The sequence below is a fragment of the Python bivittatus genome, unplaced genomic scaffold, assembly GCF_059951505.1.
Source record: "Python bivittatus isolate LINGU-HERP-01145 unplaced genomic scaffold, Pbiv_v1 ctg000020_np1212, whole genome shotgun sequence".
Classification (NCBI taxonomy): domain Eukaryota; kingdom Metazoa; phylum Chordata; class Lepidosauria; order Squamata; family Pythonidae; genus Python; species Python bivittatus.
In genome coordinates, this window is record NW_028277030.1 from 41915276 (window position 1) to 41941503 (window position 26228).

Consider the following 26228-nt stretch of genomic DNA (forward strand, 5'->3'; position numbering starts at 1 on the left):
TTATCTATCTATGTTGTGTCTTGTAAAAACCAAAACAGGATCTATTTCCCATGAGAAGCTGTTTGTACTTTATAAGTAATTCCAAAACCTTATTGTAAAAGTTTCAATATTCCAATTTTATGTGGACTCTTAGTCCTTTTATAACTTTCTAAGATAAAAATCTTATTTAGCTCTTTGCTGTTTATTTCAGATTCTTTAAATTCTTAAACTTAGAATTAAAGTTTTCTTTTGTTCAGGACTGAAGGCAGACTTACCCGGCGTTTTCAGCCTTGTCATTCCGAAAGTCTCTAACAGCTTAGAAGTAGTTAATGAGCAATTTCCAAAAGTGATTTAAAAGTGAGGTTTGTGAACTTAGTGTCCTTTTAAAAGTCTCTGCCATGGTTGCGAGCAAGATGGCTAATCCCATCATCTCCTGGCACTCAAACCTGTGGAAAACCATTGTCCTGTGGCCTCCTTGTGGAGAGCAGCCGTCTGGAGCACATGTGGGTGATCTGCATCCTCTCCTTATCTGGAGAGGTTCCAAGGAACCAGTCTACTCACTGGTTCCTTGGTTCTTTGCTGCGGTCATCGTCTCTGCCTTCACAGATCCATCTTCAGTTTGCCAAACCTCCCCCAGAAGCCCCAAAATATCATCTAATTTTTAAAATAGAAAAAAACATACCAGGGTTTCCTATGCAGGGACTCTGAAGCACTGAAGAACCCATCCAAACGTTGCTGCTAAATTGTAATTTGTAACATGATAGAAGTAAGGAAATATTTAATTTAAATCAAATTTAATTTAACTTTGGTCTTTTCCTCTCCTACTTTTTGAAGTGTAGTCCCGGTATGAATAAGTACTGCTATTGTCCCCCTCCAAATGTCTACTGCAACCTCATTTTCCTAGTTAATATATCTTGGAAAATATATCAAATAATTGAAGTTCAGGAATGGTGATTGGCTTTTAAAATATATTGAAACATAAGTTACAACTTAGTCAATTTTATCAGGTATCCATAATACAGCTTGTTAGTTGATTATGACAGATGTAGACAGAATATTAAAGTGCAGAGACATCCTACTGACAACAAAGGTACACAACAATGGCCGTGCAATAGCAAACCTAGCAGAACCCACAGGGTGGGATGCCGGAGGTCTTAAACATTCAATCCTAGAAGCCCTTTGGGTTTCCACACCCTATCTCAACTCCTGCTTTGGGATAGCAGTTTGATTGTTCCCATTGCCACCAACTGTCTTCCAGAGGTCACCTCACCTGATATACTTCCCCTAAACCCAGTGTGTAAAAGAGAGAGGACTCTCATAACCAGTGCTGACTTTCTAGTGATTAACTCTAAAAAATACAAAGAAATGGAAGTAATTTCAGTAGTGTAAACTCCAGGTCATGTAGTGTGCGCGGCTAGAGGTTTCTCCCTTCTTTTTCTCCTGTGGAAGATCAAGATAGGAGATAAACAAAATCAAATTTTATTAGAAAAAATAAAATATAAACATTAAAAAAAACATTTTAGCTTTAAATTTCCAAAATACAAACATTCAGTCCTGGAAGAAATAAATGCTGCTTGGTTAAAAAAAGAAAATGTAAATGTTCAAGATGGTACTGGTCTTGTACACATAGGAATTCTTCTAGCAAACCCTAGGAAGATATTCTAGGTTAATATACAAATTCCAAGAAGATTCTGAAATATTATAACTTCACACCGAGGATGAAGTATGAATAAAAGGCTGAGATTACACACTCATTTTCATAATTTACATAGACAAATAAGCACATTAGACTATAGCAGAAAAAAAGAGTCTAAGACAAATCCTAGCTAGAACATATTTATCTATTTCTACAGAAATAATATTTTTTCCTGGAAGCAAACAGCTTCTGCTTCATTTTACTTGGACTTCCCTTTTTCTAAAATTCTAAACTTTAATCTGAGGCTGGTGGGGACTGGGAAGGAAGGATGAGTCCTTTCCTTTTCCTAGCTTTCTTTCTCAGGTTTTCTATGAGTTCTGCCCCTACCCTAAATTTAAAACAACCAAAATGAACCTGTGTATTCTGCAGAAGGAAGGCCTGGAATAATCTGGTTCTGTGAGTACATAGCAAAAAACATCTGTGCCTCATAAATGTGTATTAAACATCTACATTTGTCTATTAGGCAAGACATTACCATCATAACACCATGGTTTTCCCAGTTGTAATGAAAGCTGGACCATCAGAAAGTTGAATGAAGAAAAAACTATGTTTTTGAACTGTGATGCTGGAAAAAATAATGCTATGGGCCAGAAGAACAACAAATAATTCAGTATTAGATGAAATAAAACTAATGAGTAGAAGCACTAATAATGAAGCTAAAGTATTTTGGATCATAATGCAATGGCAAGAATCATTGGAGAAGACTTTTTTGCATGCAAAAATTGAAGGCAGTTGAAAAAGAGGCTGACAAAACACAGGGTGTTTAGTTCTTTTCACGGATAACGTGAGCAGAAGCTTAGAAAACCTCAAAGAAGCAATGAAGTTTACCAGGTCATAAAGAGCCAGAATGTAATGAACAAATTGTGCTGGGGCATAGTCAAAAGTATCTCTGTGGAGGATGGGAACTTCCATTCTGACCCTTCAGTGGCTTGGGAAGAATTAATTCTGCCAGCATCTTCCGGATAATTCCTGCTCATACCTTGTAAGCAGATAAGTCATGGTAGGAATGGAGAGAGAAAGTCAATCTCAGATGAGTAGGAACACAAGTCTGGGTGTATCTATATATCTACATCTATATCTATATCTATATCATCTATATCTATATCTCTTTGTCTATATATATCTACAAGCCATCTTCTCCCTTTGGCAATGGAACCCATTCATATCTGCCCATACATACATACATACATACACCTGGGCAGGTATGAATGGGTTCCATTGCCAGAGAGGAAGAAGATGGTTTGTCACGTCTAAAAGAGGAAGCCCAAAACAAAAGACAGTCCTTTGGAAGACTTTCAAGTAAAAGACTGTAAAGTAAGGCATAGGGCACCCTAAATTAAGGGGCATGCGAGTCTCTCAAACATAGGTGATTATGATTTTGTTGTGCATGCACTTCTCAAGCCCAGAAACTCTGCTTATCCCTCTGGAAATTAAACAAAATTTTTTTTGTGGGTTTCACTGCTGTTCATTTTTATTTATGCTGTTTCCAACATTAAAGGCAAGTATATTCTGTTGTGAATTATTGTTGCTAATTGTTTTTTCATTATTGTTATCAGAATAATCCTGCCTTTATAAAGGTAAAATTAGTGTCACAAAATGCAAATAGCACGAATAAATCATGATTTTTTTTCCAATATCACGATTTTCATATTGATAGGATTATATAATCTTTATTAAAGGAACTTATTTTTATATATTATTTTGGATCAGTCTTGCTTCTCTATTCATTATAACACTCTCAAAAGACATAATTATGCGTAGAGAACAAACAATTTGTAAAATACTTTCAATCTTAGTTTTGTTCAGTTTGAAAAAGAAAAGGTGGTCTTGCTCATCTTTTATTCCTTTAAATCTAAATATAGGAATGATGTATTCCAGTCTGATATGATAACTAGCTCAGCATTCTGCTATAGTGAGTGCATCCTGTTTAAATTGAAATAACAAAGGCAAAAAATCTGAAATAAAAATGTAAATCAGCTGTTACTAATAACTTAATGGCTAATTGACCAAAATATGTAATCTTTGTGCAGCTGCCTGAAACTTATTACTCATCAGTCTTTTAAAAGTAGTTGAGAAACACTTCTCATTCCCTCTGTAAAATTCAGCTAATGTACTCATGCTTTTTCTGGAGTATTACTATTACCCTGATGATAGAGATTTTTTAAAATAGATTCTTTTTTCTATTTAACAATCTCTTGTAATGTTGCAAAAATTACAAGCTAATTTCAGCTGTATTGCTGTCAGGCACAAGGCATTTCAATAAGCAAAGTTAACAAAATTAATTATAGATTATTATTAATTTATACATTAATTATAAAGTAGGTCAAAATGTAACAAAAATGTAAAACATTCATAATATTCATTTGATAGGTCCATATTCAGATAAAAAAATTCTCCCAGAAGGCAAAATAAAGTATCTTCTGAACAAAAATTATCCAAAATATATAATTACAAGGCTGAGAACAAATGGTTTCAGAACAGCTGTTACAGTCAAAAACACAATTCTGAAAAACTGGAGATTGTCCATTCTTCCCCATACAGAAAAATGATTGAGGATTTATTAGCTCTAGCATTTAAGAAAAATAAACATTTTTGATCATCAGGATGTTCTTGGCTAATATACAAACATTCCAAATCCATTTTTAGATCTTTATGATAATTAGCACATAGCAGGGAATTCTAGCTTATAATTGCTCACACACACCTTTTCTTTCTCTAGGATATGTTGCTGGATGTGTTTATGAGTAAAGCTTATATATGTGCGTGTGAAAAGCTTATTTTGATTTGTTCATAATTATTCTGGCTTTATATAGCTCACTACAGTGTAGCTCAGGTGATGGGGATGGGTGGGAATAGTAGGAAGTTCCTTGGCTGAGATGTTTTTTATAGCTTTACAAAAATTTAATAACATCTAATTTTAAAAGAAAAAGAAAAAAAAGAAGAAGAAGAAGAAGAAAAGATCTTCCAGCACTAATTTTACTGTTTGGTTGAATGAATGTTACAAAGTAAGCTATTCTTTTCACCATGCCCCACTTAATAACAGACTATTAAGCTGAAATCCTGGTCAGCGTTGCCTGCCCCATTAATTTCATTAAGGCTAGCCATGCACCAGAAAAGAGAGGAGGCCTTTGTGAAATCCACAACTCTCCTTATTCCTTCCCCATTTTAGCCAAATCATCCTTCATCTCATCCTAAAAACAGTAGCTATGAGATAAAAACTCAAAAATAAGGGAAACTCCTTTTCCTTGGGCTATTCATAATTACATCATTGATGTCTAATGTGTACCCAGGTTCACTAAGCATTGTTAGAGAGTCTATAATCAAGTTTATTTTTCTTTTCAGATTTCTGGACATTTGTTCACATGTGTCCGAGAGGAGATGAAGGCTGTTGGATCTTGCATAGGATGGCTTTGGTTTGCAGTCCTCCTCCCTCCCGTGTCTCATTCTACCATAGTCACTGACAAAACAGGTATTTTCTTATTTTCCTCCTTTCTAATGTGATCCAGAAAGTTTGTTGGGATGATATTTATCCTGCTGGATAGTTACAATTACATGGAAAAATACTGAGGCAGAGTATGTTTATGTAAACACTTGGGTCATGATACAGCTATGTAGAAAACTGTAGTTTACTTAAACTGTGACAAATATTTTTAAGACTCAGATGGAGTTTTGGAAGCTAAACAGTATTTCTGATCTGGGGAACATGTAATTAAATTGAAAAGATATTTTCACCTAAGATAGCCAACAGCAATATTTCCATTTCCTGATCACTCACAGGAGCCTACATTTAGAACGTGCATACGCTCATTAACAGTTATGTTGTGCTGTTATTGATACTTCCTCGTTTTCTTAAGTTACAACTCCAAAAAGAACCCAATCCTGGGCTTGGAAACTGAGCAGACTCACAAGTACGCTTTTATTTCATTAGTTATATATGCTCTGCGCCACACTCAGAACAGTATTTACTCCAGAATATCAGTTCAATTGGTTTTAATAGGATTTGCTTCTAAGATTATGTCTTTAAGCTGTGATGGTAAATACACTTATCTGGAAATAAATTCAACTGAAATTAATAGAGCTGACCTTTAAAGAAGCAACTGTGCTATCCTTAAATTTTCCCAGGATGAGAATGCTCATATGTGTCTGACAAATGGGATATGCAATGCCCTGGAAATTATAAACTATCTAAAATGGGAGAAAAAAAAATTGAGTAAGTGTAAAAATGCATGACAGTTAAGGTTCATTCCACAGTTTGCTATTTCTATTCGTTTTATTCCCCTCTATCCTGCTTGTCATTTGTGTTAACATCTCTTTCTTCCAAAAGGCTGCCTTTATACATCTTTCCTTCACCCATATTTTGAGTCTTTTACTGTACTTCTAGAACATCTGTTACTGGGTAGCCTAAAAGTATCACCAAATGCACTTGGGTGTGTGTCAATAAATGAAGTATGTAAATAAAAAAGTTATCAACCTCTTCAAAAAAAAAAACACTTTACAGTTTCTAGTGGTTATTATACGGCAGGATGCTGTGGAATATCACAACAGGATACACAATATTGTTTGGTTTAATACCAGAAGTCAAAGAAAAGCATGTCGTGGATTTACTCAGTATGAGTTTTCAAGGATAGAAATTAAATGCTACTGACTTCATACCTATTCAAAATAGATATCTAAAATATTTAAATATTGGTTTTAGATCACCAAGAGCCCAAACTTAAGGATTGTTCATCAGGGAGTTGTGGAATAGCAATAATATTAAATTATCAAAAATGTGTTGAAGCACAGTAAGAACTGCGGATTAGCAAATCTTGCAGTTCAGGCTCTTTCTCAAATTATTAAGGCAGCAAAGACTGCCTAAGACTTGCTAATGTTAGTTCCTGAAACAAAGTGAGGTAAACTACCAGATGCTCCTTAGCCTTTCCTTGCCCACTGAAGGTGTGAGATTACAAAGTTCTGAAGTAAATTTATCTTTCCTTGAATAGCTGAATTGAAAATACCAACCCTAAAACACGGATTAGAGAATGATGAGAATCTGCCATTGGTGGAAGTCATCATTTACCAGAAACAAACAAACAAACAAACAAACAAACAAACCTGAAATTAGAATAAAGCTGGCATCCTTGAGTTTCTACAGTTCTTTGTAACATGCGCCTTATTTTTGTACATTTTAGAGACGGACTTCAGAGGATGCAGCTTGGAAAAGCATTTGCCTTAGTTCAGCATAAAACAGCGAGCAAAATCAAAGCCATGAATATATATATTTTAAAAAAAGGCTGAGGTGTGCATCTCAAAGGACAGTGAATTTTCTAACTATGTTTTAAAGCTCTACTCACTAAGTCATGTTCAACCCTGGATTTGTTGTGGTTCTGCTTACTACTCTTGACCCTTCCCCACTGCTTCCTCCAAGCTAAGATGATCTGTTGTAGTAGAGTTTGGTTTTCTAAGGGTCTAAGGCTGTTTTGGATTGAGATCCTTACAAATTGCTTACGGTGGCTAAATTGCATTGAAATGACTCTAAGAACACATGGAGCTTCACAGGCAGATCCCAATTAACCTTGATTATTAAAATAGGATTTTGAATATGGAGGCAATTACTTGTGTAAAAGAATGGGAGCGATAACATGTGTGCACTATTATGAAGAAAGAAGGAAGGTTCCTCTTCTGCTTAGTATCCTGAGGGCAATGGCTTCATTTAATTAGCTAATATTGTATTAATTAAGGAAATGGCATGACAGGAAAAAAAGGAAGCCATTGTGGAATGGCAGATGAGGCTTGCAGTAGCTTCTTTCAGGGTACGCCAATAGCTTTTTGGCTCACAGCAATTTTCCCTCCATTTTCACTGATGCAGAGCTGCTGGTATAACAGCTATTTACTTGAGGGAAGTGATTACTGCTAAAAATAAAGTATAACAAAACTAAATGAAAGGATTGACCTACAGTACTGAAGTTCATCATGCTGCCAACAGCTAACATGTTTTCTTGCAATTATTTTAATCCTTGTGTTTAAATATTTGGGTTTAATAATTTATTTTGAATTCTTAAAAATTATCATACATCCCAGCCTCCTTACAATAGCTTCTTAAATAGGACTGCATAGCTGCTTTGTAATAGTCATATTAAAGTCTGAGACTTAGTCTAAAGTAAGCACACAGAAAATTGGTTTGTGTATCCCATCAAAACCAGTGTCAAATTTCAAACTCAGTGCTTATTATGGCATGTGTGCATATTCACATAGGAGTAAGCCTCACTGAAGGAAACAAGACTACATTTAAGTAAACCATTTGCATGTTGGTGTTAGCCAGGCTGACTGTAACTGGTTACATACATACAAAGATACATACATGTTACTCCCTTTCAGGGTAAACCACATTATGCAAAGTGCAGAAAAGCAGTAAGAAACTGTGAAAGAAATAAATTAAAGGCACAAGATAAGAAAAGAAAACCTAGGTGCATCTGGTTTATATCAGCACTATTCCCTACACCTCTCCATATATTTCTTTCTTTGGCAACCATCCTTGCTTCCACCGCATCCATACATAGATTCTTACATTGCCTTTTGTTCTTTAAATTTTTCAGTTCTCTTCTTTTCAAGATCTCATCAACTCCACCCAACTACAAGTTTCTTAGCCCCATTCTTCTTCCTTTCAAGCCATTCATTCTTCAGATATTTGTTTTGCAATTCAGTCTTTATTCATTCCCTAAGACCAAACCACCTTTATGTATTGATTAGTCAAATTTGTATCTAATTCACATTCATTTACCATTTACCATTCATTTTCATAATATCCGGAAGCTTCAGCTGGTCCAGAATGCGGCTGCATGGATGATTTTAGGTGCATCAAGATCAGCACATATAACACCTTTGCTCCGTGAGCTGCATTGGATGCCAGTTTGCATCCAGGTCCAATTCAAGATGTTGGTTATCACCTTTAAAGCCCTACATGGCATGGGACCAGGGTACCTGAAGGACCGTCTCATCCCCGTTACATCAACCCGTCCCACCTGGTCATGCAGAGAGGGCATACTACAGACCCCATCTGCAAGAGAATTTCATCTGATGGGGTCCAGGAGGTGAGCCTTCTCTGCAGCAGCCCCTGCCCTTTGGAACATCCTTCCCCCAGAAGTTAGATTGGCCCCCTCCCTTTTAGATTTCAAAAAAAATCTGAAGACCTGGTTTTGTCATTATGCATGGGGTGGGGATGGGAATAGTCGGTTTTGGGGATGGCTGATTCCCTAGTCTTACCTTTGACCAATATTATCTGGTCACAGGCTGAAATAATACCACCATCGCTTGGATTTTACTATATTTAATAATTGTATTTTATACTGTATTATTTATGTTTTTATTGGTTTTAAACTGTTTGGTTGTGAACCGCCCAGAGTCCCTCCTTGTGGGGGAGTTGGGCGGTGATGTAAATTTGATTTATAAATAAATAAATAAATAAATAAATTTTTACCCTCTCTCTTCTTGTTTTACCATGCACACTGAAGTACCACAGTCCCATAACATTCAACTTCCTTTTATTTTTCTCCTAGCATATTCAACTCTCACTTCCATGAAACAGGCAGGAACATATTCATACGCACAGCCATTTTCACTTATTGCAACAAACACTCCTCACAACACACTACATGCTAACCACTACCTGTCCACCGGCATTTGTACATCTTAAGATGTCTGTGTCCATTTTCTCTCCTTTAGTAAGCATTCTATCAATCTTTACAAACCCATCTACTGGATCTAGCTTTTCTCCAGTTATATGTAACCAGCAGTTTGTTCACTCCATTTTCCATTAAACTCATCTACCTTGGTCTTTGATACGTTAATGTACAGATCTATACTCCTTGTTGAATCTTACAGTCACTGCAAATTATTCAAGTTCTCAGCCAACATGGGATCACCTTCATTAAAAAGTACATACATAGTCACATCCCAACAAACACAATTGACTTTACTACCAGCATTCCTTATGTATATTTCATAAATACATTAAACAACCAAGGAGACATCACACTTCCTTGTCTTGTTCCCTGCTCCATGTTGTCCCATTGACTAAGCATTTCATTTATCCTCACACATGTAGGCACATGTATTCCAAGATATACCACTCTTACTACGTGCAGCAGCCAACCTTCTTCATATTCATGCAAAATAATGCATAACCCATGCCTAGTATCCTTATTATACAGTTTCTCTAAATGAATATATGCACAACAAACTTTCTCACATCAATACATTTCATTCTGTATTGACTATTTTGATTCAGGCTGTACAAATTAAAAGTTGGCAATATTGAAGAAAAGACATCCTGGATTTCTGCTATATGGCACAGAGCACATAAGTAACATATGAGATATAGGGGAAAATTGTAGAGGTGCGAATTTTAATGCAAACCCCACTGAAGCTTGCAAGGTCTTTAATCCATTGATTTTCTAGGTGGGTCATGTGCTGATGCAAGATAGGCCTCCAAGTAATACCTTCTCCATTTTCTTGCTTTCATTGCATCCATTGTTTTAGAATTGTTTAAAGAGAAGCAGAAAGAAAGTGCATTAGAGGGAGAAGAGGAGAAAGAAAAAACACTACATTCATGTATGCCCTTTATCAGCTCATGTTGGGACTGCTGGAACATGCTCTACAGTGGGCTGCTTTTGAAGGCTATTCCAAAACCTCCGTTGGAATAGAATGTAGCAGCTTATAGTATGTGTATAATCTAAGAAGTGTTTTAGCAGAGTGACACTTTTTTTGATATTACTGTCCTGTCTACCTGTAGGTTTCTGGGTACAGTTCAAAGTGCTGTTTATTGTTTATAAAGTCTTTTGTGGCTTGGGTCCTGACTACCTTTGGAGCTACATGCTCTACTGCCTGTGGTACCTGTTGGTTGTGAATGTATGCTGAATATTTCCAACCCCCATGAAGCTAAGAGGGCAGGGACCAGGAAACAGACTTTTCACTTAGTAGCCAATTTACCCTTCGATGTAATGATGGCTCCTGCCTGCTAACATTCTCGATGGAAAGTGAAAACAATCCTCTTCCACTGGGCTTTTGTATTATAATTTATGGTAGAGGTGGAGGCTGTACTGCTATGTCCTACTGGTTCTGCATTGGAGTTCTCAGGGGGTTCAAAATCTGCAAGATTCGTGACCCGTGCCTGCCATTGTGTAGATTTTGACCCCTTGCCCTGCAGATACAACTGTGGTTCTGTCTACTTATTATATTTTTATTATTTTATTATTGGTTCTGTGTTTTATAGTTTTATGGTTCTGTTTTTATCTGGAAGCCATCCAGAGTCTTAGAACTGAAACAGCATAGACATTTGTAAGGTAAGACTAAAAGGAGAGAAGCATAGCAGATACAGCTCCTTACATTAAATGGCAAGCTGCAACTGTCAAAACTCTCTCTCCTGAAGAAGTGAAATATAAAACCTGATCATTCTGGACACAGAAAGTGACAGACAGGAAGAAATAAATGGATTGTTAAGATAGGCAAAAAGCAAGAAGAAATGTTGCTTTAAAATAATTGCTTTAATCACTGCCTACAATTAAAATACTTTAAGTTATTTAAAAAGATTCCCTATTTGGGATCTCAATGCATTGTAATATTTTTTGTAATATATAGACTCTTATAAAATACCACATTACTATATTGTTGTAATTTCCCTATATTATTGATATCTATTGGCATTCCTAAAACAGCACCAATGAATCATTCCTCAAGTTACTTCATTGGGATTATTCATGACTGTGCTACCATTTACATTTGGACTTACTCAGGGGTTTGGGAAGACATTGACTGTATGCTGCACATTGAATGTCATTGAAAAGTTAATGCTCTCAGGACTTTTAATTGCAACTCACACCCTATTTATGGTTCACAGTCAGCATTGACTGCCTACATAAATAAACTGTCATATTCTAACTTTAAATAATTTGCTTGTAAGACTAAACTTAATGAATGGAATACCAACATCTAATAAGCCATTTCTTGTTCTCTCTGTGTGACATAATGATGCCGCAGAAAGTTATTTTTTTTAAAAAGGGTGTGGTTGGATGGCACAAAAGAGGAACTATGAATGCTTTTAAACCAAGAACCATAGCAACCGCAGAACACTTCTACTGCTCTTTCCTACAGATAGATTAAGAAAGTCACACATGCTGTCCCTTAGTCTTAGAAATCAAGGAGAAAGAGCACTTCTGCTCTGTTGTGACTTAATTTCCTAGCACTTTAGATACAGGATAAAGATTGGGCTGTATTTCTACAATAAACAGACGTGCAGTTTGATTATTTCAGTAGTCTGAGCACATAAATGGGGCAAATATAAGTCTAAGAATCATAAGCTTCTCTAGGACCCAAGTATTTTTCCAATTTCCAAGATTTTTTAATTCTCTAGCTCTAGATTATGCATACTATATTAACATAGTATAACACTTCTAACATAGAAGTGACTTACCTTTGTCTTCTTCCAGAATATTGGGCTCTTTTTTTTTTACTTCCCACTCTAGCCTATAATCCTGGTATTCTCTTCTGGTCTCCCACTCAAGTACTAACCAGGCCGTCTTCTGCTTAGCTTCTGAGCCCAAACAACAACAGTCAGATTTTGTAACTGATCTCTCAGTTGTATTTGGATGTATTAAATTGTCAGAGAGCATGTTAATAGTTGCATAGACTTCGCAATTATCTACTGAGTATAAATCATATGAGATATTGAGAGAGGGGCATCCTGGTACATCATGAATTTTCAGTTTTTTGGGACTGACAAAAAACTAAGCAATGACAACAGGCAGCAAATGTTCCTTAATGTCCAGAAGGTATTAAGGACAAAAATTCTAAACAGAGATTCTTCTCCCCATCAGTCAAATATCAGGGTTAGACAGGTTTATTCTTTTTTAGTCAGGAAACACATAAACTGTTTGCTTATGGATGATCCAGAAGTATGCTTGGAAATAAAGATGAAGCAAAAGACCAACACTTTATTCTGGGCATGCTGTCTTCCCATTTTAAAAGTAATTAAAAGACTCATTCAAAAACATACATTCTAGGCAGAACAGGGAGTCTTGTAAAGGAGGAGTTCAAGGTCAGGGATGTGCAAACCATTCCATGTACAAACTGTTCTATGCACAGAACAGCTGTTTTTGCAGAATCCAGGCCCAAACTGAAATAAGCATGCTTGGGCCCAAGAAAAGAATGATAAGAGGCTGCTTTGTTCTTGTCAGGGACCAAAAGGTGGTTGTTTAAGCAGAAGTAGTTTGGGGAAGAGGAAGAATGGGAAAAAAAAACTAAGGATGTCAGTGTCATTCGAGGTGAAGCAAAGGAGGAAAGGGAAGGTGCTGGGACAATCAGGCGTGGGCAGGATAATGAGATATGTCGAATCTTCCTGCTGAAACTGTCGCTGTAACTTACAGGCTCACAGGCCAGTACCTTAGCAAGGGCAGCTGAGAGGAGGCAGAGGGAGGGAAGAAAAGGTACTGGGAAGTTGGGAAGGCAAGCCAATGGGACATACTGCACGACGACCTGCTAAGGAACTGGAAGTGATGATGCAACAGCCTTGCCCTATTTACCCCATAACGTCTCCTAGTATCCCTTTGAGATCTCTAGATTTTGTTTCACCCAAAACCAAAACACTTAAAATACTCTGGGTTTTGTTTCTGCTGAACCCAGTTCATCCAAAACAGTTCTTCAGAGCTTCCAACACATAAATGTTTATTCTGGATTTGAATGCAGGTATATTTTCTGTTTCGTGCAGACTCCTATTGCAGGTAAATTGGTATCTGTGGCCAATATAGTTAGATCCTAGGTGGGGAGGAGGCTGCTAGACAAAATGATTAGAAAAGGGTGAAGCAAGGTGCCACATAGAGGTTCCCTGTTCTGCCCTGTTGTCACCAATATAGATTTCAGATCTAATGTGATACTATTGTTGTAGGTTGCTCTTGTATATATTTAAGTTAGGTGAATAGTAGTTCTGGCACCTAACATACATTTTATATAGTTGCAGCAATAAGAACATTTCAAATCATCTTATTGTCCATCTAACTTTTAATTCTGAGGGTTTTGAATTTCTTAAAAGCATTCCCAGGTTACTAGTTTCTCTTCTCTATTTAACCCCATGCCTGTTTGGAAATCCCCTGCTGTTAGGAACTTCCCATTTTAAATTCAGCACAGATTCCATCAACACTACATGAGAAGGCTAGAGCTGAGCTCAAATAATTAACACATGGTCACTCCTTTAAGCAATATTGCAGTAGTACTAGGACATTTCTGGTCTATGTCATTTGTGTTGGAAAATTACCAGTTCAGTTATTCCAGTTTTGTTTGCATTCAGCACACTCCCAGTCAGTCCCTGTGCCCAGATCAGAGCAAGCACACATGTCACACAGTATAGTTGGTAAAAAATATTGCTTCATGTTGATTTATTAAACATCAAATATCAAAAACTGTTAACTGGCAAAATGGGATAAAAGGCAGGCAAAAACGGAGCAAAGGATATGAACAACAGGCAAGAACTCAGTTATCTCTATCTATATCAAAAAGGGCAGAACTTTCCAGATCCATTAGAAACACTTCTGTGATGAGCATGGATGGTTGCAGAAGGAATGGCTTTTGGTTATTCCATCCTTAATGCTTTTATGTACATAACCGCAACAGAATAGAGATGGCGAATGGGACGCCAGCCAATGCCTTATCTACTCTGCACCATTAAGGAAATAATATGATGGACGGGGATGATGTATCCAATAATTTAATGCTGCATGATGCCCAGACTAACTAAACACAGCATATCTATTAAATTACAGTATAATCAACTGGATCCAGACTTAAAGTACACCAATTGAAATCAATGAGTTCATTTTAAGTCTGGATCTAAGCTGTTATTTCTTAGGGCTGCCCATAGAGCCATAGGCATCCACAGAAAGGAGGGAGGGCTGTGACAAAATGTGCATCATGACATCACAGAGCAAAATATTTTTTTGCTCTTTTTTTTTTTTTTTTTGGTGCCTTCAAGTCAGTGTTGACTCCTGGCAAGTGCCTGGACAAGTCCCTGCAGTTTTCTTGGCAAAATTTCAGATCTGGTTTGCCATTGCCTCCTTCTAGGGCTGTGAGAGAGTGACTGGCCCAAGGTCACCCAGCTGGCTTCATGCCTAAGGCAGGACTAGAGCTCATGGTCTCCCAGCTTCTAGCCTGGTGCCTTAACCGCTACACCACACTGGCTCTCACAATACATTTTACTTGCATTTAACTTCGTGAGATAAGTACAAAAGAGTAAGTCTGGGGCTGAGATATCATGATGTGTGTTTATTTTGGCTTTAAATTGGCTAGCTGTGGATGCCTATGCACACAGTCACCATCTCTGCTCCCCTCTCTCTCTCTAAAGCAGGTTGAAAAGATCCATAATTGTCTTCACTTCTGCTGAGTCAGAATCCCTGTGCATAAAACCACTGAGCTGTCTTCAGCTGCATTAATAAAATCTACATTAAGGTATCTATCATGCTGGTCAGTGACAGTAGAGGATCTTGGAAATTGCAGGAGGAATTTCCCAGCTTCCTACATAATGAATTAATTAAAGCAGTCTCTTTGTGATCTGAAATGCTCCTTCCCAGATTTCTCTCCACCTGGGCTAAGCTGCTGTTTATGAGATAAACTGTCCACTGACTCACCCAGCATGCTCTCTTGATTGTGTATATCTGTGTTCTCTTCCACTCCATTTCCAGCCTGCTGTACGGTCTTTCACAACTGGCTTCCGCGTGCTTCCTTTTGCAGTGGAACTGAACTGGAAGTCAAGCTGATGGTGTGGGATTATGTGGAGGTGGAACCAATCTGGGATCAGTGCAAAATGCATGCGCAGAAGTGCCCTTGGGCATCTCTCTGCATATGTTTCTGAGAACCATGTGATGTGAGAGTGCTAGATTTGTACTGTTGCAGCAATTCTATTATCTTTCAAATACTGTACATACTTTGAAAATGACAAGCAGTGAGGTTCTGGCTCCTACTTCAACTTGATGGGAGATTGAGCCCTCATAACTAATAACGTTGCAATATTTAAAAAAATATTGTCATCCAGAAAAAGCACTGAGAAATTAATTAGTTGGGGAGTGTCAGGTTTGAATGTGACGGGGTGGCAGCCCGTGGTTCCCAGGCTGAAGAGAAATGTTATATGAACCTATCTGAGCTGCCAAGGCTGGCAAGTAAACTGCTGGACATCTGTTAACTTGGAAAGGTGTCAGGAAGAAAACTAGAATTTAACCTATGGAGCAAAGCCTGTTGTACAGGCATTGATTTTTTCGTACTGCAGAGGGCATATGGCTCTATTTTGTCTGCAGTACAGAGTCTATTGTGGCTGAGTTGTATCTGAGTCTTTTGCCGAGTAAGTCTATTCCTAAATAGAGGGTTGTGGGTCTAGAGCAGCCTTTCTCAATCTTTTTACTCTGGAGGAACACTTGAAGTAATTTTCAGGCCTCAGGGAACACCTGTATAAGAATAGCCAAAAATATGAAAACTTCATAATACAGTTCACTTCTCACCTATACAAGCCACATTTTACAACAGCGAAGCTGAAGACCGGCAACTGAGTCATGGCACGTAAAAATTCCTACCACTGCAAGGGCCAGCAATGTGTGGCACGTGAAGTTCAAAAAACAAAGGTTTGGGGTTTTTTTTTCAATCATGGTCTCTCATGGAACCCCAGTTAATAATATTGGACAATTTGATATTTTTATTATGGTATGATTTTGGAAATTAAGTAGTACATTATATTATATTTAATCATTTAACAAATTGTGTTCAAACACTCTAAATGAGCATGATTACATTGGAATTATGTTTAAATCAATCCCTATAACTGCATTTCCAGAGCATTTTTGGTGCCATTGCTTAATACTGCTCAACTTTTCCTGATAAATAATATTTGGTTCTTGACTTGATAATGCAGCTATAGGATTTATTCCTCTGATATAAATGTAGCATTTATAGTTTTTTTTTAAATATGTAGTTTATGCTGTCCTATATCTTACTAGGAAAAGCATAATAAAATAGGATGAATATTAATTTAAATATTGGATACAATCCACCCCAAATTCAGTAGGTTTTAGTTCTTCTGATTTCAACCTAGAAGTTAAAATATCATTTTATACATACATACATATACATATACATTCTATACATAGAAGTTAAAATATCATTTACTGTACCTACCTGAAAGAAAAAAACAAGATTTGGTTCTAAATGATTGACCCTTAAAATTGGAGGAATCAACTAACATGGTAAGAGGTGGATTAGGGTTTTTTCCCCTAATTTTCCAAGGGTGAAGTTTTAATTTGAGGTTGCTTTCTTTCCAAATAAATACAGTCATATCTGTCCACTGAAGTTATTTGTTCAACTGTGATTCAACTCATAATTATTTGTGGTTATAAAGTGTTCTGCACGCTTCCTTTAATCAGAGGTAATTGAATCACATTATATTATTATTACTGTTAGTTTTTATATATTTAGGCAATTTGAAATTAAAAGCATTTGATTGTAAATTTATAAAAAATAGCAACCAAAAGCACAGCCAACAAGGGCCAAAGGTCTCCCAATATTTGTAGAATATTGTGGTCTTCGGAGGCACACAATTTGGTTGTTGGTTGGTAGAAGAAACGAGGTAGGGAAAGCACCCAGAGCAGGGCTTCTGGAATTTTTTCTACCACTTTACCAGCGTGGCCGTAAGAGGCATCTTATTTTCTCCTGTATAACAAAGTAATGTGTTCTATCTACCTGTCTTGTGTTAATGCATGTGTGCCTGTGAGGGTCTGTTCAAGGCAGGTGCATATGTGTTTGTGTGTGTGTGTGTGTGTGTGTGAAGGTCTAGTCAAGGTAGGTCATTGTCTCCATGTTTGGTATGGGTGGAAGGCACAAAGCAGGCTGCAAATGCTCTACTTTGGAGGTAGGGGACAGGCTTTAGAATGGAACAGTTGGCAATATTCCAAGTCATTGTTAACTTCAGGGGGAATTTTTTCTGGATTTTTTTTTTCTCTGCAGCTTCCAATTGGATCCAGCCCATTTTCAAACTTTGTTGGCTTCTCTAGCCATTCCAAATTCAGCCCCTTTCTGTTTAGTGTTTGGAGATTTATCCTGATGGACATGAGTCCTAAGCCCTTTACATACTTTCTTTCAACATTCTGTTGGGTTGGAAAGAATGAAAAGGAAGAATGAGCATTGCAGGAATTGTCATTTTTAAATCTCTCACTGGAAGATATATCAGGAACTGAAGAATATATCTTGTAAAATTAAAAAAGTCTTCCTGGGCTATATGCGACTTCTCAAGTGTAGAATAATGGAAGAAAAGGATTTTTTCTGCTTAATCAGTTTTCAGATTCTTCCCTCTACTGCCCAAATTACATGAGATTTTAAAGGCATACAGTATTTTCAATTACCTTTTTTAGAATGCAATTTTTTAAAACTAGTGATAAGACTAGCAACTAATGGAATTGGAACTGGAGAAAATCCTCTTTTGAAGCTGCATAGGCAATTAGGAAAGAGGATATAAAAGTAGAGATGGATCAGAAATTTGTCACATGAGAATTGTTAGAAGAACAGTGATTTAGGACTTCTTTATGAGAACTTGAAACTCATGTAAATATGATGTGACTTGAAAACCTAAAATAGACGCAAATTTGTCTGTTAAAGGAAAATATTCACAATAATATGCATTTTCGCAAAAAACATCCTGCTGCAATTCATTGTGGAAAAATTGCATGTAAAGATATGTATATTGAGAAATGCACATACAAATGTACATATTTGTTAGTAAACTTTCTTCTGCGGTCATAAACAGGATTAATCGAGCCATTTAGCAAAAGAAACAAGGGAACCATCTCTCTAGGTAGAAGAAACTTTTCATTTCCAGACATTTACAGAAGGCAACCTAATTTGGAGCTCCAACACATCTGCTCTCAGTTCCCTTCTGTAAAATTAAAATTTGCAGATTAGAACTTCTTTTATTTATTTTTTTGGGGATCCTACACATACACCTCCCTCCCTCCCTCCCTCCCTCCCTCCCTCCCTCCCTCCCTCCCTCCCTCCCTTCCTTCCTTCCTTCCTTCCTTCCTTCCTTCCTTCCTTCCTTCCTTCCTTCCTTCCTTCCTTCCTTCCATTATAACCCAAGTTACTAGGCAAAATTCCTACTGGATGTGGCCCATTTTCATCTTCAAAGTTCTGAAATGCCTTTGCCCTTTATATCTTGTTGCTGTCAGTTTCTAATCTATCCCTGCCTGAGATTTCCAGCTCAACCACCTACGTCTCTCTAAAAGTTTTTTTTTCTCTTTTAGAGAATTTCACCTTTTCTGTCTTCCTATCCTTTAGCTACTGACCTCCCTTTAAGAACAAGGATTCCATCTTTCTTCCTTCAGATCCTTTCACATCTTTCCCCAAAAGAATACAGCACAAATATTTAGGCTTTTTTCAAGTGGATATTAAAATGAAGTATATAAATTGAACCTCGTTTACTCTCTCCATTGTCTTGCTCTTCAGTTTCAAATGCTGTATAATAAACACTTCAGGGCGGTGTAAAGTGTTGATATCACTGCATTTAAAAGAAATAGCAAGGTTGCACTTTAATCATGTTCTGGAATGGGCAATCAGGGCTTCACTTATATTTGTGTTTGTGGGCTGCAGCGAGTGGAGCACATCCAGATCACAGATTTGGATGGGACAGAAATGTTATATTTTTAAAGATTTCTTGAGGTTTTAATGTTAAGCTAGGTTTATAGTTTATGTTATCAAGTAAAACCTATTTCTAGTTCAAGTCTTCTCTGAGTCAAGCTCAATACCTGGCAGCTTCATGGAGCAGGCCATGTAGTCTTCTTAAGTGTAACAAGATGGAACTGCCATATCATTGCCCAATTCCATAATGGTTTTTAGAATTCTTAGTATTGACTATAGTCCTTGTGGTCTCCCATCCAAATACTAAGTAAGTCTGACTTAGCTTTTTCAAGATCAGCCACAGTTGGCTCAATACTGCCATCTAGCAGAGCATTTAAGGCTTACTTTGAAATTTTTCTGTGCACCATACCAACTGCAAGAAGATTAGATGCACTCTTTGAAGGAGCTTATTGTTGAAGTGGGTTGGAAGCCACATGTATCCCAGAGTCTTCAGATTGCTCATCATTGATTATTTTCTATATTCAAGTTAGGTATATTGTAGCAGACAGTGGAATCTGCTGTTCTGTTTTTCTCAAAGTTTAGAACATTTTGTATTCTTTTTTTTTTTTTTTTAGCTACTGAGTGCCCAGTATTGAAAGTAGAAGGACATCACTTCAGCCATCTGTGCAAAGAAAACTCAAGGGTTTCAGGTGAGTTTTCTTTATATTAAATAAGATAATGTCCAACATTATTACAATGCATACTTTTGATTTTAATAATAAATTGTGCCTTTAATTTTTGGGAATGTGTTTTAATGAAAGAAGAACATTTCATTCAGAATGTTGTAAATGAGTTTAGAATCATCTTTCTGTTTTTCATTCATCTTTGCTCTAATTAGTATGAAAAAATGAGAGCAGCATTTCCAGCTCATTCAGATGCAAAAAACCCCAAAAAACTACAAGTACATTCCTCAGAGGTTGCCAAGTCAACTACTAGAAGAATTTCCTATTAATATACTATTAACAGTGAAAACTGAGATCTGGACATTGTTGTGTCCAAGATCTGAGATAGCCTATCATTTAGCCTGGCAAAACCAACAAGCTTATTGCGCCATTTTATCTGCTTTAATAACTTACATTAAGTGGACAGTAAATGATACTGCTTGATTACATTTTTCAGGTTTTGATTTAGCAGAAAGCTTCTCTTTGAGGCAGACTTCATGTGGAGTTGAAAAACCATGTTTTAAATTGGGGAATGTACCTCTTATCAAAGATTCTCAGTAAGTAATAAAATACACTATCCTTAGATAACTATTGGTGGCGTATCAAGGGTGGGGTGATTGGGGCAGCCCGCTGACAATAAGGGGGTGCAATGCCTGGTGACTTGTAGATGATGATGAGGTGTCTGGAGGGTTGGGGGGTGTGGATCCAGGTCACTGTTGCCATCGTGCCAATCAGTTGTCTGGCAGTTGGTGGCATGGCACAGCAGCAACGGAAGGGGGGGTATTAAGATATGGTCTGCTCCAGGTGTCAAATACTCTAGGTACACCACTGATAACTATTTATAATCTCTAAATGTTATTTTATATTGTTCTTTAATTCTCTTTTTCATATTCATTATCTCTTCTCCTTGGGTTTCTTTATTCCGTGTTTGAATTTCCATTCTCTCTGTCCTGCAATGATTAATTGCTTTTTCTGCAGCTTTTAGTTTGAATTTCAGCTATGTAAATTCCAAAGCAGTTATTTTTTTCTGAACTCTGGATAGTCATGTACAGTTCTTTAGGTCTTATTCACAAATAAACAGTGGAATAAAAATAATAGAACAGAAGCTTTTATATGCTGTGTGAAACATTCTAAAGTTCAATTTCAATTTTAACGTAGGTCTTGGAAAACGTAATAATAAGTTTATTTTAAAAAAACTAGAAAGAGGATCATGTAGCAAAACAGATTATCATTTCATACGAATAGATCTTTCCATGCTGGCTATCAGTTTATTTTGGATTTTCTCCTCTGCTGCTAGTCAAACTGTAGTTTGTATAAAATGTTCCCCGACACTAACGATTTGAAAAAAGAACATTTGCCAAAATAAAAAGTTTTGTAAACCTGTCTGATTCTTCTCCATTCTTTATGAACAAATGCACACATTAATAAATGAATATGATAAAGCCCACAGTTTCAAGTTTAGGATATGTGTGCATACCCAAATCCAAATGCTCTGCAGATTTTCTTGTTCATTTGTTTTCTTCCCTCCTCAAAGATCCAAGTACTCTATAAATGTTTCTAGATATATATATATGATTTGTGGCTTTTGATGCAAAGACAGTTTAAAAGGAAGCTGACATCAGTCTGCACACAGCACGTTACCCTATATTCCCAAACCACTTTTGAAACCCTCATCTGTGGTTCCTGTGTACAATGCTTTTGAAGAGGAAATCCTCAAATCTGTAAATATGTTTTTGTACACTTTTAAATTTTTATCACACAGAGCTAATAAGGTGAGATTATAAAGAGAAGTCTAGGAGTTTAAAGTTCTGCAGTGAAAACATCTTTATCTCGGTTGCTGAATTGCAGTATGTTCTGTTAATTTGCCGCCTCCTTCTTTTCTTACAGTCAGATTATTTGATTTTAAAAGACACAGCAGTGCAATCAATGACATGATTTGAGAGTTCATCTCTTCTCTTAGAATATGTAAATAGATTGTGGGATATAGTGAGTAGCAGAACACTGGTCTCCCACTACAGGAAATGAAAGGGTATCTGATTAAGCTGACTTGAAAGTGTCAAGTAGCTTGGCAAATATCCCCTTACATTTCACTCATTCAGCTATAGCATGAGTGACTGTAAACTATGCTAGGCTTCTTCTGTTGTGTGATGCCATTTTATTTTTCAGTGGGGACTTGCAACTATTGAGGCTTCTGTAAAAAATTATTCTTTCCCACAGTAAGGGAGGAAGTGAGAGGTTGTGGATTTTTTTTAATGTATGTATTTAAGTATTAACGTATTAATGTATTTAGATGGAAACAAAGGGAGATGCTACATCTGTTACCTTCATGGTGTGATGTTGTGATTGGTGGCACACGCAGAGGGCTGGTTCCAGAGAACATTAAGTGGAACTGCACTTATGTGGCTGCTTACCAGACTTCCCCCATTTCCCCCTCTGAATTATAACCCCCTGCATCTTCCCAAATTTCTCCTGAGGGCTGACAGTCCTTCTGGACTAATGTAAGATGGAGAAACAGAGGCTGCAGCAGGGAGTTGCATGAATAATGCGGTAACTTGTAGGTTTTGATTTGCCTTTCAACATTGAAAGTTGATTTAGGCTATTTTTGATACAATAAAGAGACTATAGATTCTTTTCTTTGTGAGCCAGAATGAAACAGTTCAGTGCTTTTCCAGTTGGTTCATTTGTTTTAAGGGGAGTTTCTTTTGGTATGTATGAATCCAGATTATGTCTATTGGACTTTTCCCATTCTAAAGAGGATCTCTTCTGCTATTTTATTCCAACATTAGTCACATTGGTCTATCCTGTATTCTCCCAAGAGTTCTGCAGTTTTTCCAGAACGGCACAGAAAAATAAATTGCAGCATGATAGAAATAGTGGAAATTGATTTTCCTTCTCTATGAGCAGAAACACCTCATAGTGCCATGTTCGCACATTGTCTTGTTTAACCATGGTTTTTGAAAAAACTTTAAATTGTAGTTCGCTGGATTCAAATAATATGCTAAGCCAAAACTTAACAAATAATATTATGGCTTAATATATTAATCTATCCAATGTATGAGATTAACCGATTTGGGGGAAGATATCTTTGAGTTTGCAGAGATATGTGACTTGGGATATATCCAACTGTATCCATTGCCAATAATATTCAGATAAATGAGATTTTCTGTTTGAATTTCTACTCTTCGTTGGTCTATGCTCCCCCTAGATGTGTTTCAGATGAGGATCCTCCAGACTGAAGAAGTTTTTGCAGCATATTTTAGGAGAGAGAGAAATACTCATCATTAAAGCAGAAGACACTGATGTATTGATAGATAGAATACTTATTTTTTTAAAAAAATATACTCCTCCTTTCAATTGAACAAAGGGAACTCATTTTTATTTAAAAAAAGGATATGGAGTATGAATAAAAACATGAACTAAATCATTTAATTTAAAAAAGATTAAGTATACCAGAGCTTCTGAGCAATATTAGCCCTTGCATACAACATTGATGAAATCATTTTGTCAATCTTGATCTCATATTTGGATGAATCATTTTGTTATCTCTCACCATTTAACTTTTACACAGTAGTAATCAGTATAGGGAAGACAGTAATGAGTATAGAATCAATATCAGTTTTGGGTTTTGTAAATAATGTTTTATTACTACTAATTATAGTACTATTACTATACTACTACTAATTATACTAGATAGTATAATTATAGCAACTAGCATGTAGGGAAAAAAACTCAAGAGTTTGGGGGCCCAAAGTCAAGATAATATAAACTAAATACTTGTGGAAGATACAAATTCTGATTTATATCATATAAAATATTGTGTTAAGATATTATTTAACTATGTACTCCATTTAAAATGTTTCTGAAAGTTTATATTTTTCAGAAGGAGGATTATTTGCATAGAAGAGTTTTAACACATCTTCGAATAGACATGGTTCTCCTTAGTGTTAACTTTCACATTTATATAATAGTTTGGATGCTTTCTGTCAAGTGATGTTGAGAAGCAATTTTTACTATTTCTCCTGTCAGCACTATGATTTTCCATCTCCGCATTATACAGATTAATAGGATTTTAAACTATAACTAGGCTGAAATTAAAATTCATAGTTGGTCTTTAATTTGCAGTTTGTGTGCATAAAACCAGTAAATATAAATATAAAAAAAAGAGGAGCAAAATCTTTATATATGCCCAGTATGCCACCTTCTTCAGAGATGCTAAAAATGCAAATAAGTACTGTACATTAACAGAACAAGTGTATTTACCTAAAAGTAAATGGGAATTCAATGGGTTTAATTCTCAAGTATGTAAAAATAGTATTTCATGTATGATTTTAATTTTAAACACATTTATGAAGAACTAAGCCCCAAAACGCTTTAATTTTAAACACATTTATGAAGAACTAAACCCCAAGACATGGGGGTTTATTTCTAACTGAAAACTAAAATACATACAGACATATGTAACCTCCTCCTTAAACATAATACAATGGATCCAGAGTTAGATGTACAATGAAACTGGCAGAAATAATGATGCTCCTATAACCCCACCCCCAGTTCTACACAAACAGTAGAAGACTGTACTAAGTAGGTAAGCTATATTGGAAAGGCTGAGGGGAAGGAGAAATCACCTCAAAATTGAGCAGTGGCACTTTCTATGAGCCCCACCCTATATAATTGGGAACTTGATGAAACAGCACTGCTTGATCCCCTGAAGCATTTATGTGGGACTATAAGAAATGCTATAGGAGGAGAAAAAGAAGACTGCTTCTGCCACTGTACACACAGAACAGTGAATCCAACCCAGTGAGAGGTTGCAAAAGTACAAATGTTTCTGAATGAATACATATGAATTATTCTCCATCTTCATACAATAAACATAAATAAATGTTCCCAAGAAGTTTCACATAGCTATCAATCAGAGCACATCACATGCAAGAACAATTATTTGCAAAATGGAAAACATACAGGTTTATATCTTCATTTTAGGAAAATGTAAGAATCATTTTTAAAAGCTTGGAACAAATCAGCCTCACTTAGAAAATTTTATTAGAATATTTTAGGTAGCATGTAGTCCAACAGAAAAAGACCTGAAGTGTTCTAGGTGATCTGGCATAGGGAACAAAAGAAATGCAAAACAAGCCACTTGCTTCCTTGTTTTTTATTCTAGGGTTGCAAAAGGTGAGCAGGTGGCAGCTCATACTGAATGTTCCCTACCACCCAACTTATATAAAAATGATCAAATGAATTATTTTTCTTACATGTGTTGTAGGCATTGTGCATCAGTAGTAGCTTTTGATTACTGTAGCTCACATAATTCCAGAGAGCTGTACCTGATGGATGCTGTTTTATCAACAGTCTTAACAGTTTGTTCATAAATAGTTGTATCTGAGCCTATGTATGATATTTAAATTCTTCCTAGTGTAACACAGCATTTACTGAGAGGTAAAGATCAGAAGGAAGGTGTTTGGTATTCAAATGCTCTGGTAAGCATTGAGAAACCTGAAATAATGGTTATTCTTGCATATTCTGTAAAGTTAAACACTAATCAGCCTACTTCCTGGGGTTCATATGCAAAGAGGCTTCCGTTTTGTCTTGAAGCAAACAAAATAGATAGCTGTGAGCAAAAAGAGCTATTTGGTAGAGCTCAGATCTTTGCTGTAATAAAGCACTCGTTGCCCCACTTCACTAAAGTCCACAACATTCAATGATCTTATGAAAGTACTGAAGGATCATTTCTCACTTGCACCATCAGTCATGGTAAAGATATCTATATGTCACAAAAGTGTTCAATATATTTCTGCATATATCACAGAGCTGCTTAATTTATTTCAACATTGCAATTTGGAGGACTTTTTAAAAGAGATGCTGAGGGATTGCTTTGTGTATGAGGTTTATAATGATGCCTTCCCAACAGAAGCTTTTGTCTGAACCAAAATCATCATTTGTAGTTGCTTAGGAAAGAGCATGAATCACTGCTATAAGTAACAGAAGTCAAGGAGATAGCAACCAATATAATTGCTATTCACATATTTGCCTTACGGTTGGGTGTATTGTTCTTTTGGTTGGCCAGGATCTCTTCTTACTCATATTTATTTGTATTGTTATTATCTCTGGCTGCCCAGAGTTAACAAGAAATCTGGTGGCCTTGAAAATGGGTAAACAAATTACTTCCGGGGGAGGCATGTCAAACTAGCATGTCTCCGAGTGAGCGGAAACCACAACCA

At 36.5% G+C, this 26228-nt stretch overlaps 1 protein-coding gene across 1 annotated transcript in view; it reads left to right on the forward strand.

Annotated features, from left to right (window-relative positions):
• The first annotated feature begins 5026 nt into the window (after window positions 1-5026).
• The window catches only part of COL19A1 (collagen type XIX alpha 1 chain), a 219644-nt gene continuing 198442 nt past the window's right edge, over window positions 5027-26228 (forward strand). Inside the window, exons 1-2 of the mRNA XM_088137595.1 lie at window positions 5027-5144; window positions 20465-20564. Coding sequence (XP_087993721.1) covers window positions 5054-5144; window positions 20465-20564 — 191 coding nt within the window. The 5' untranslated portion in view covers window positions 5027-5053. The remainder of the gene's footprint in view (window positions 5145-20464; window positions 20565-26228) is intronic.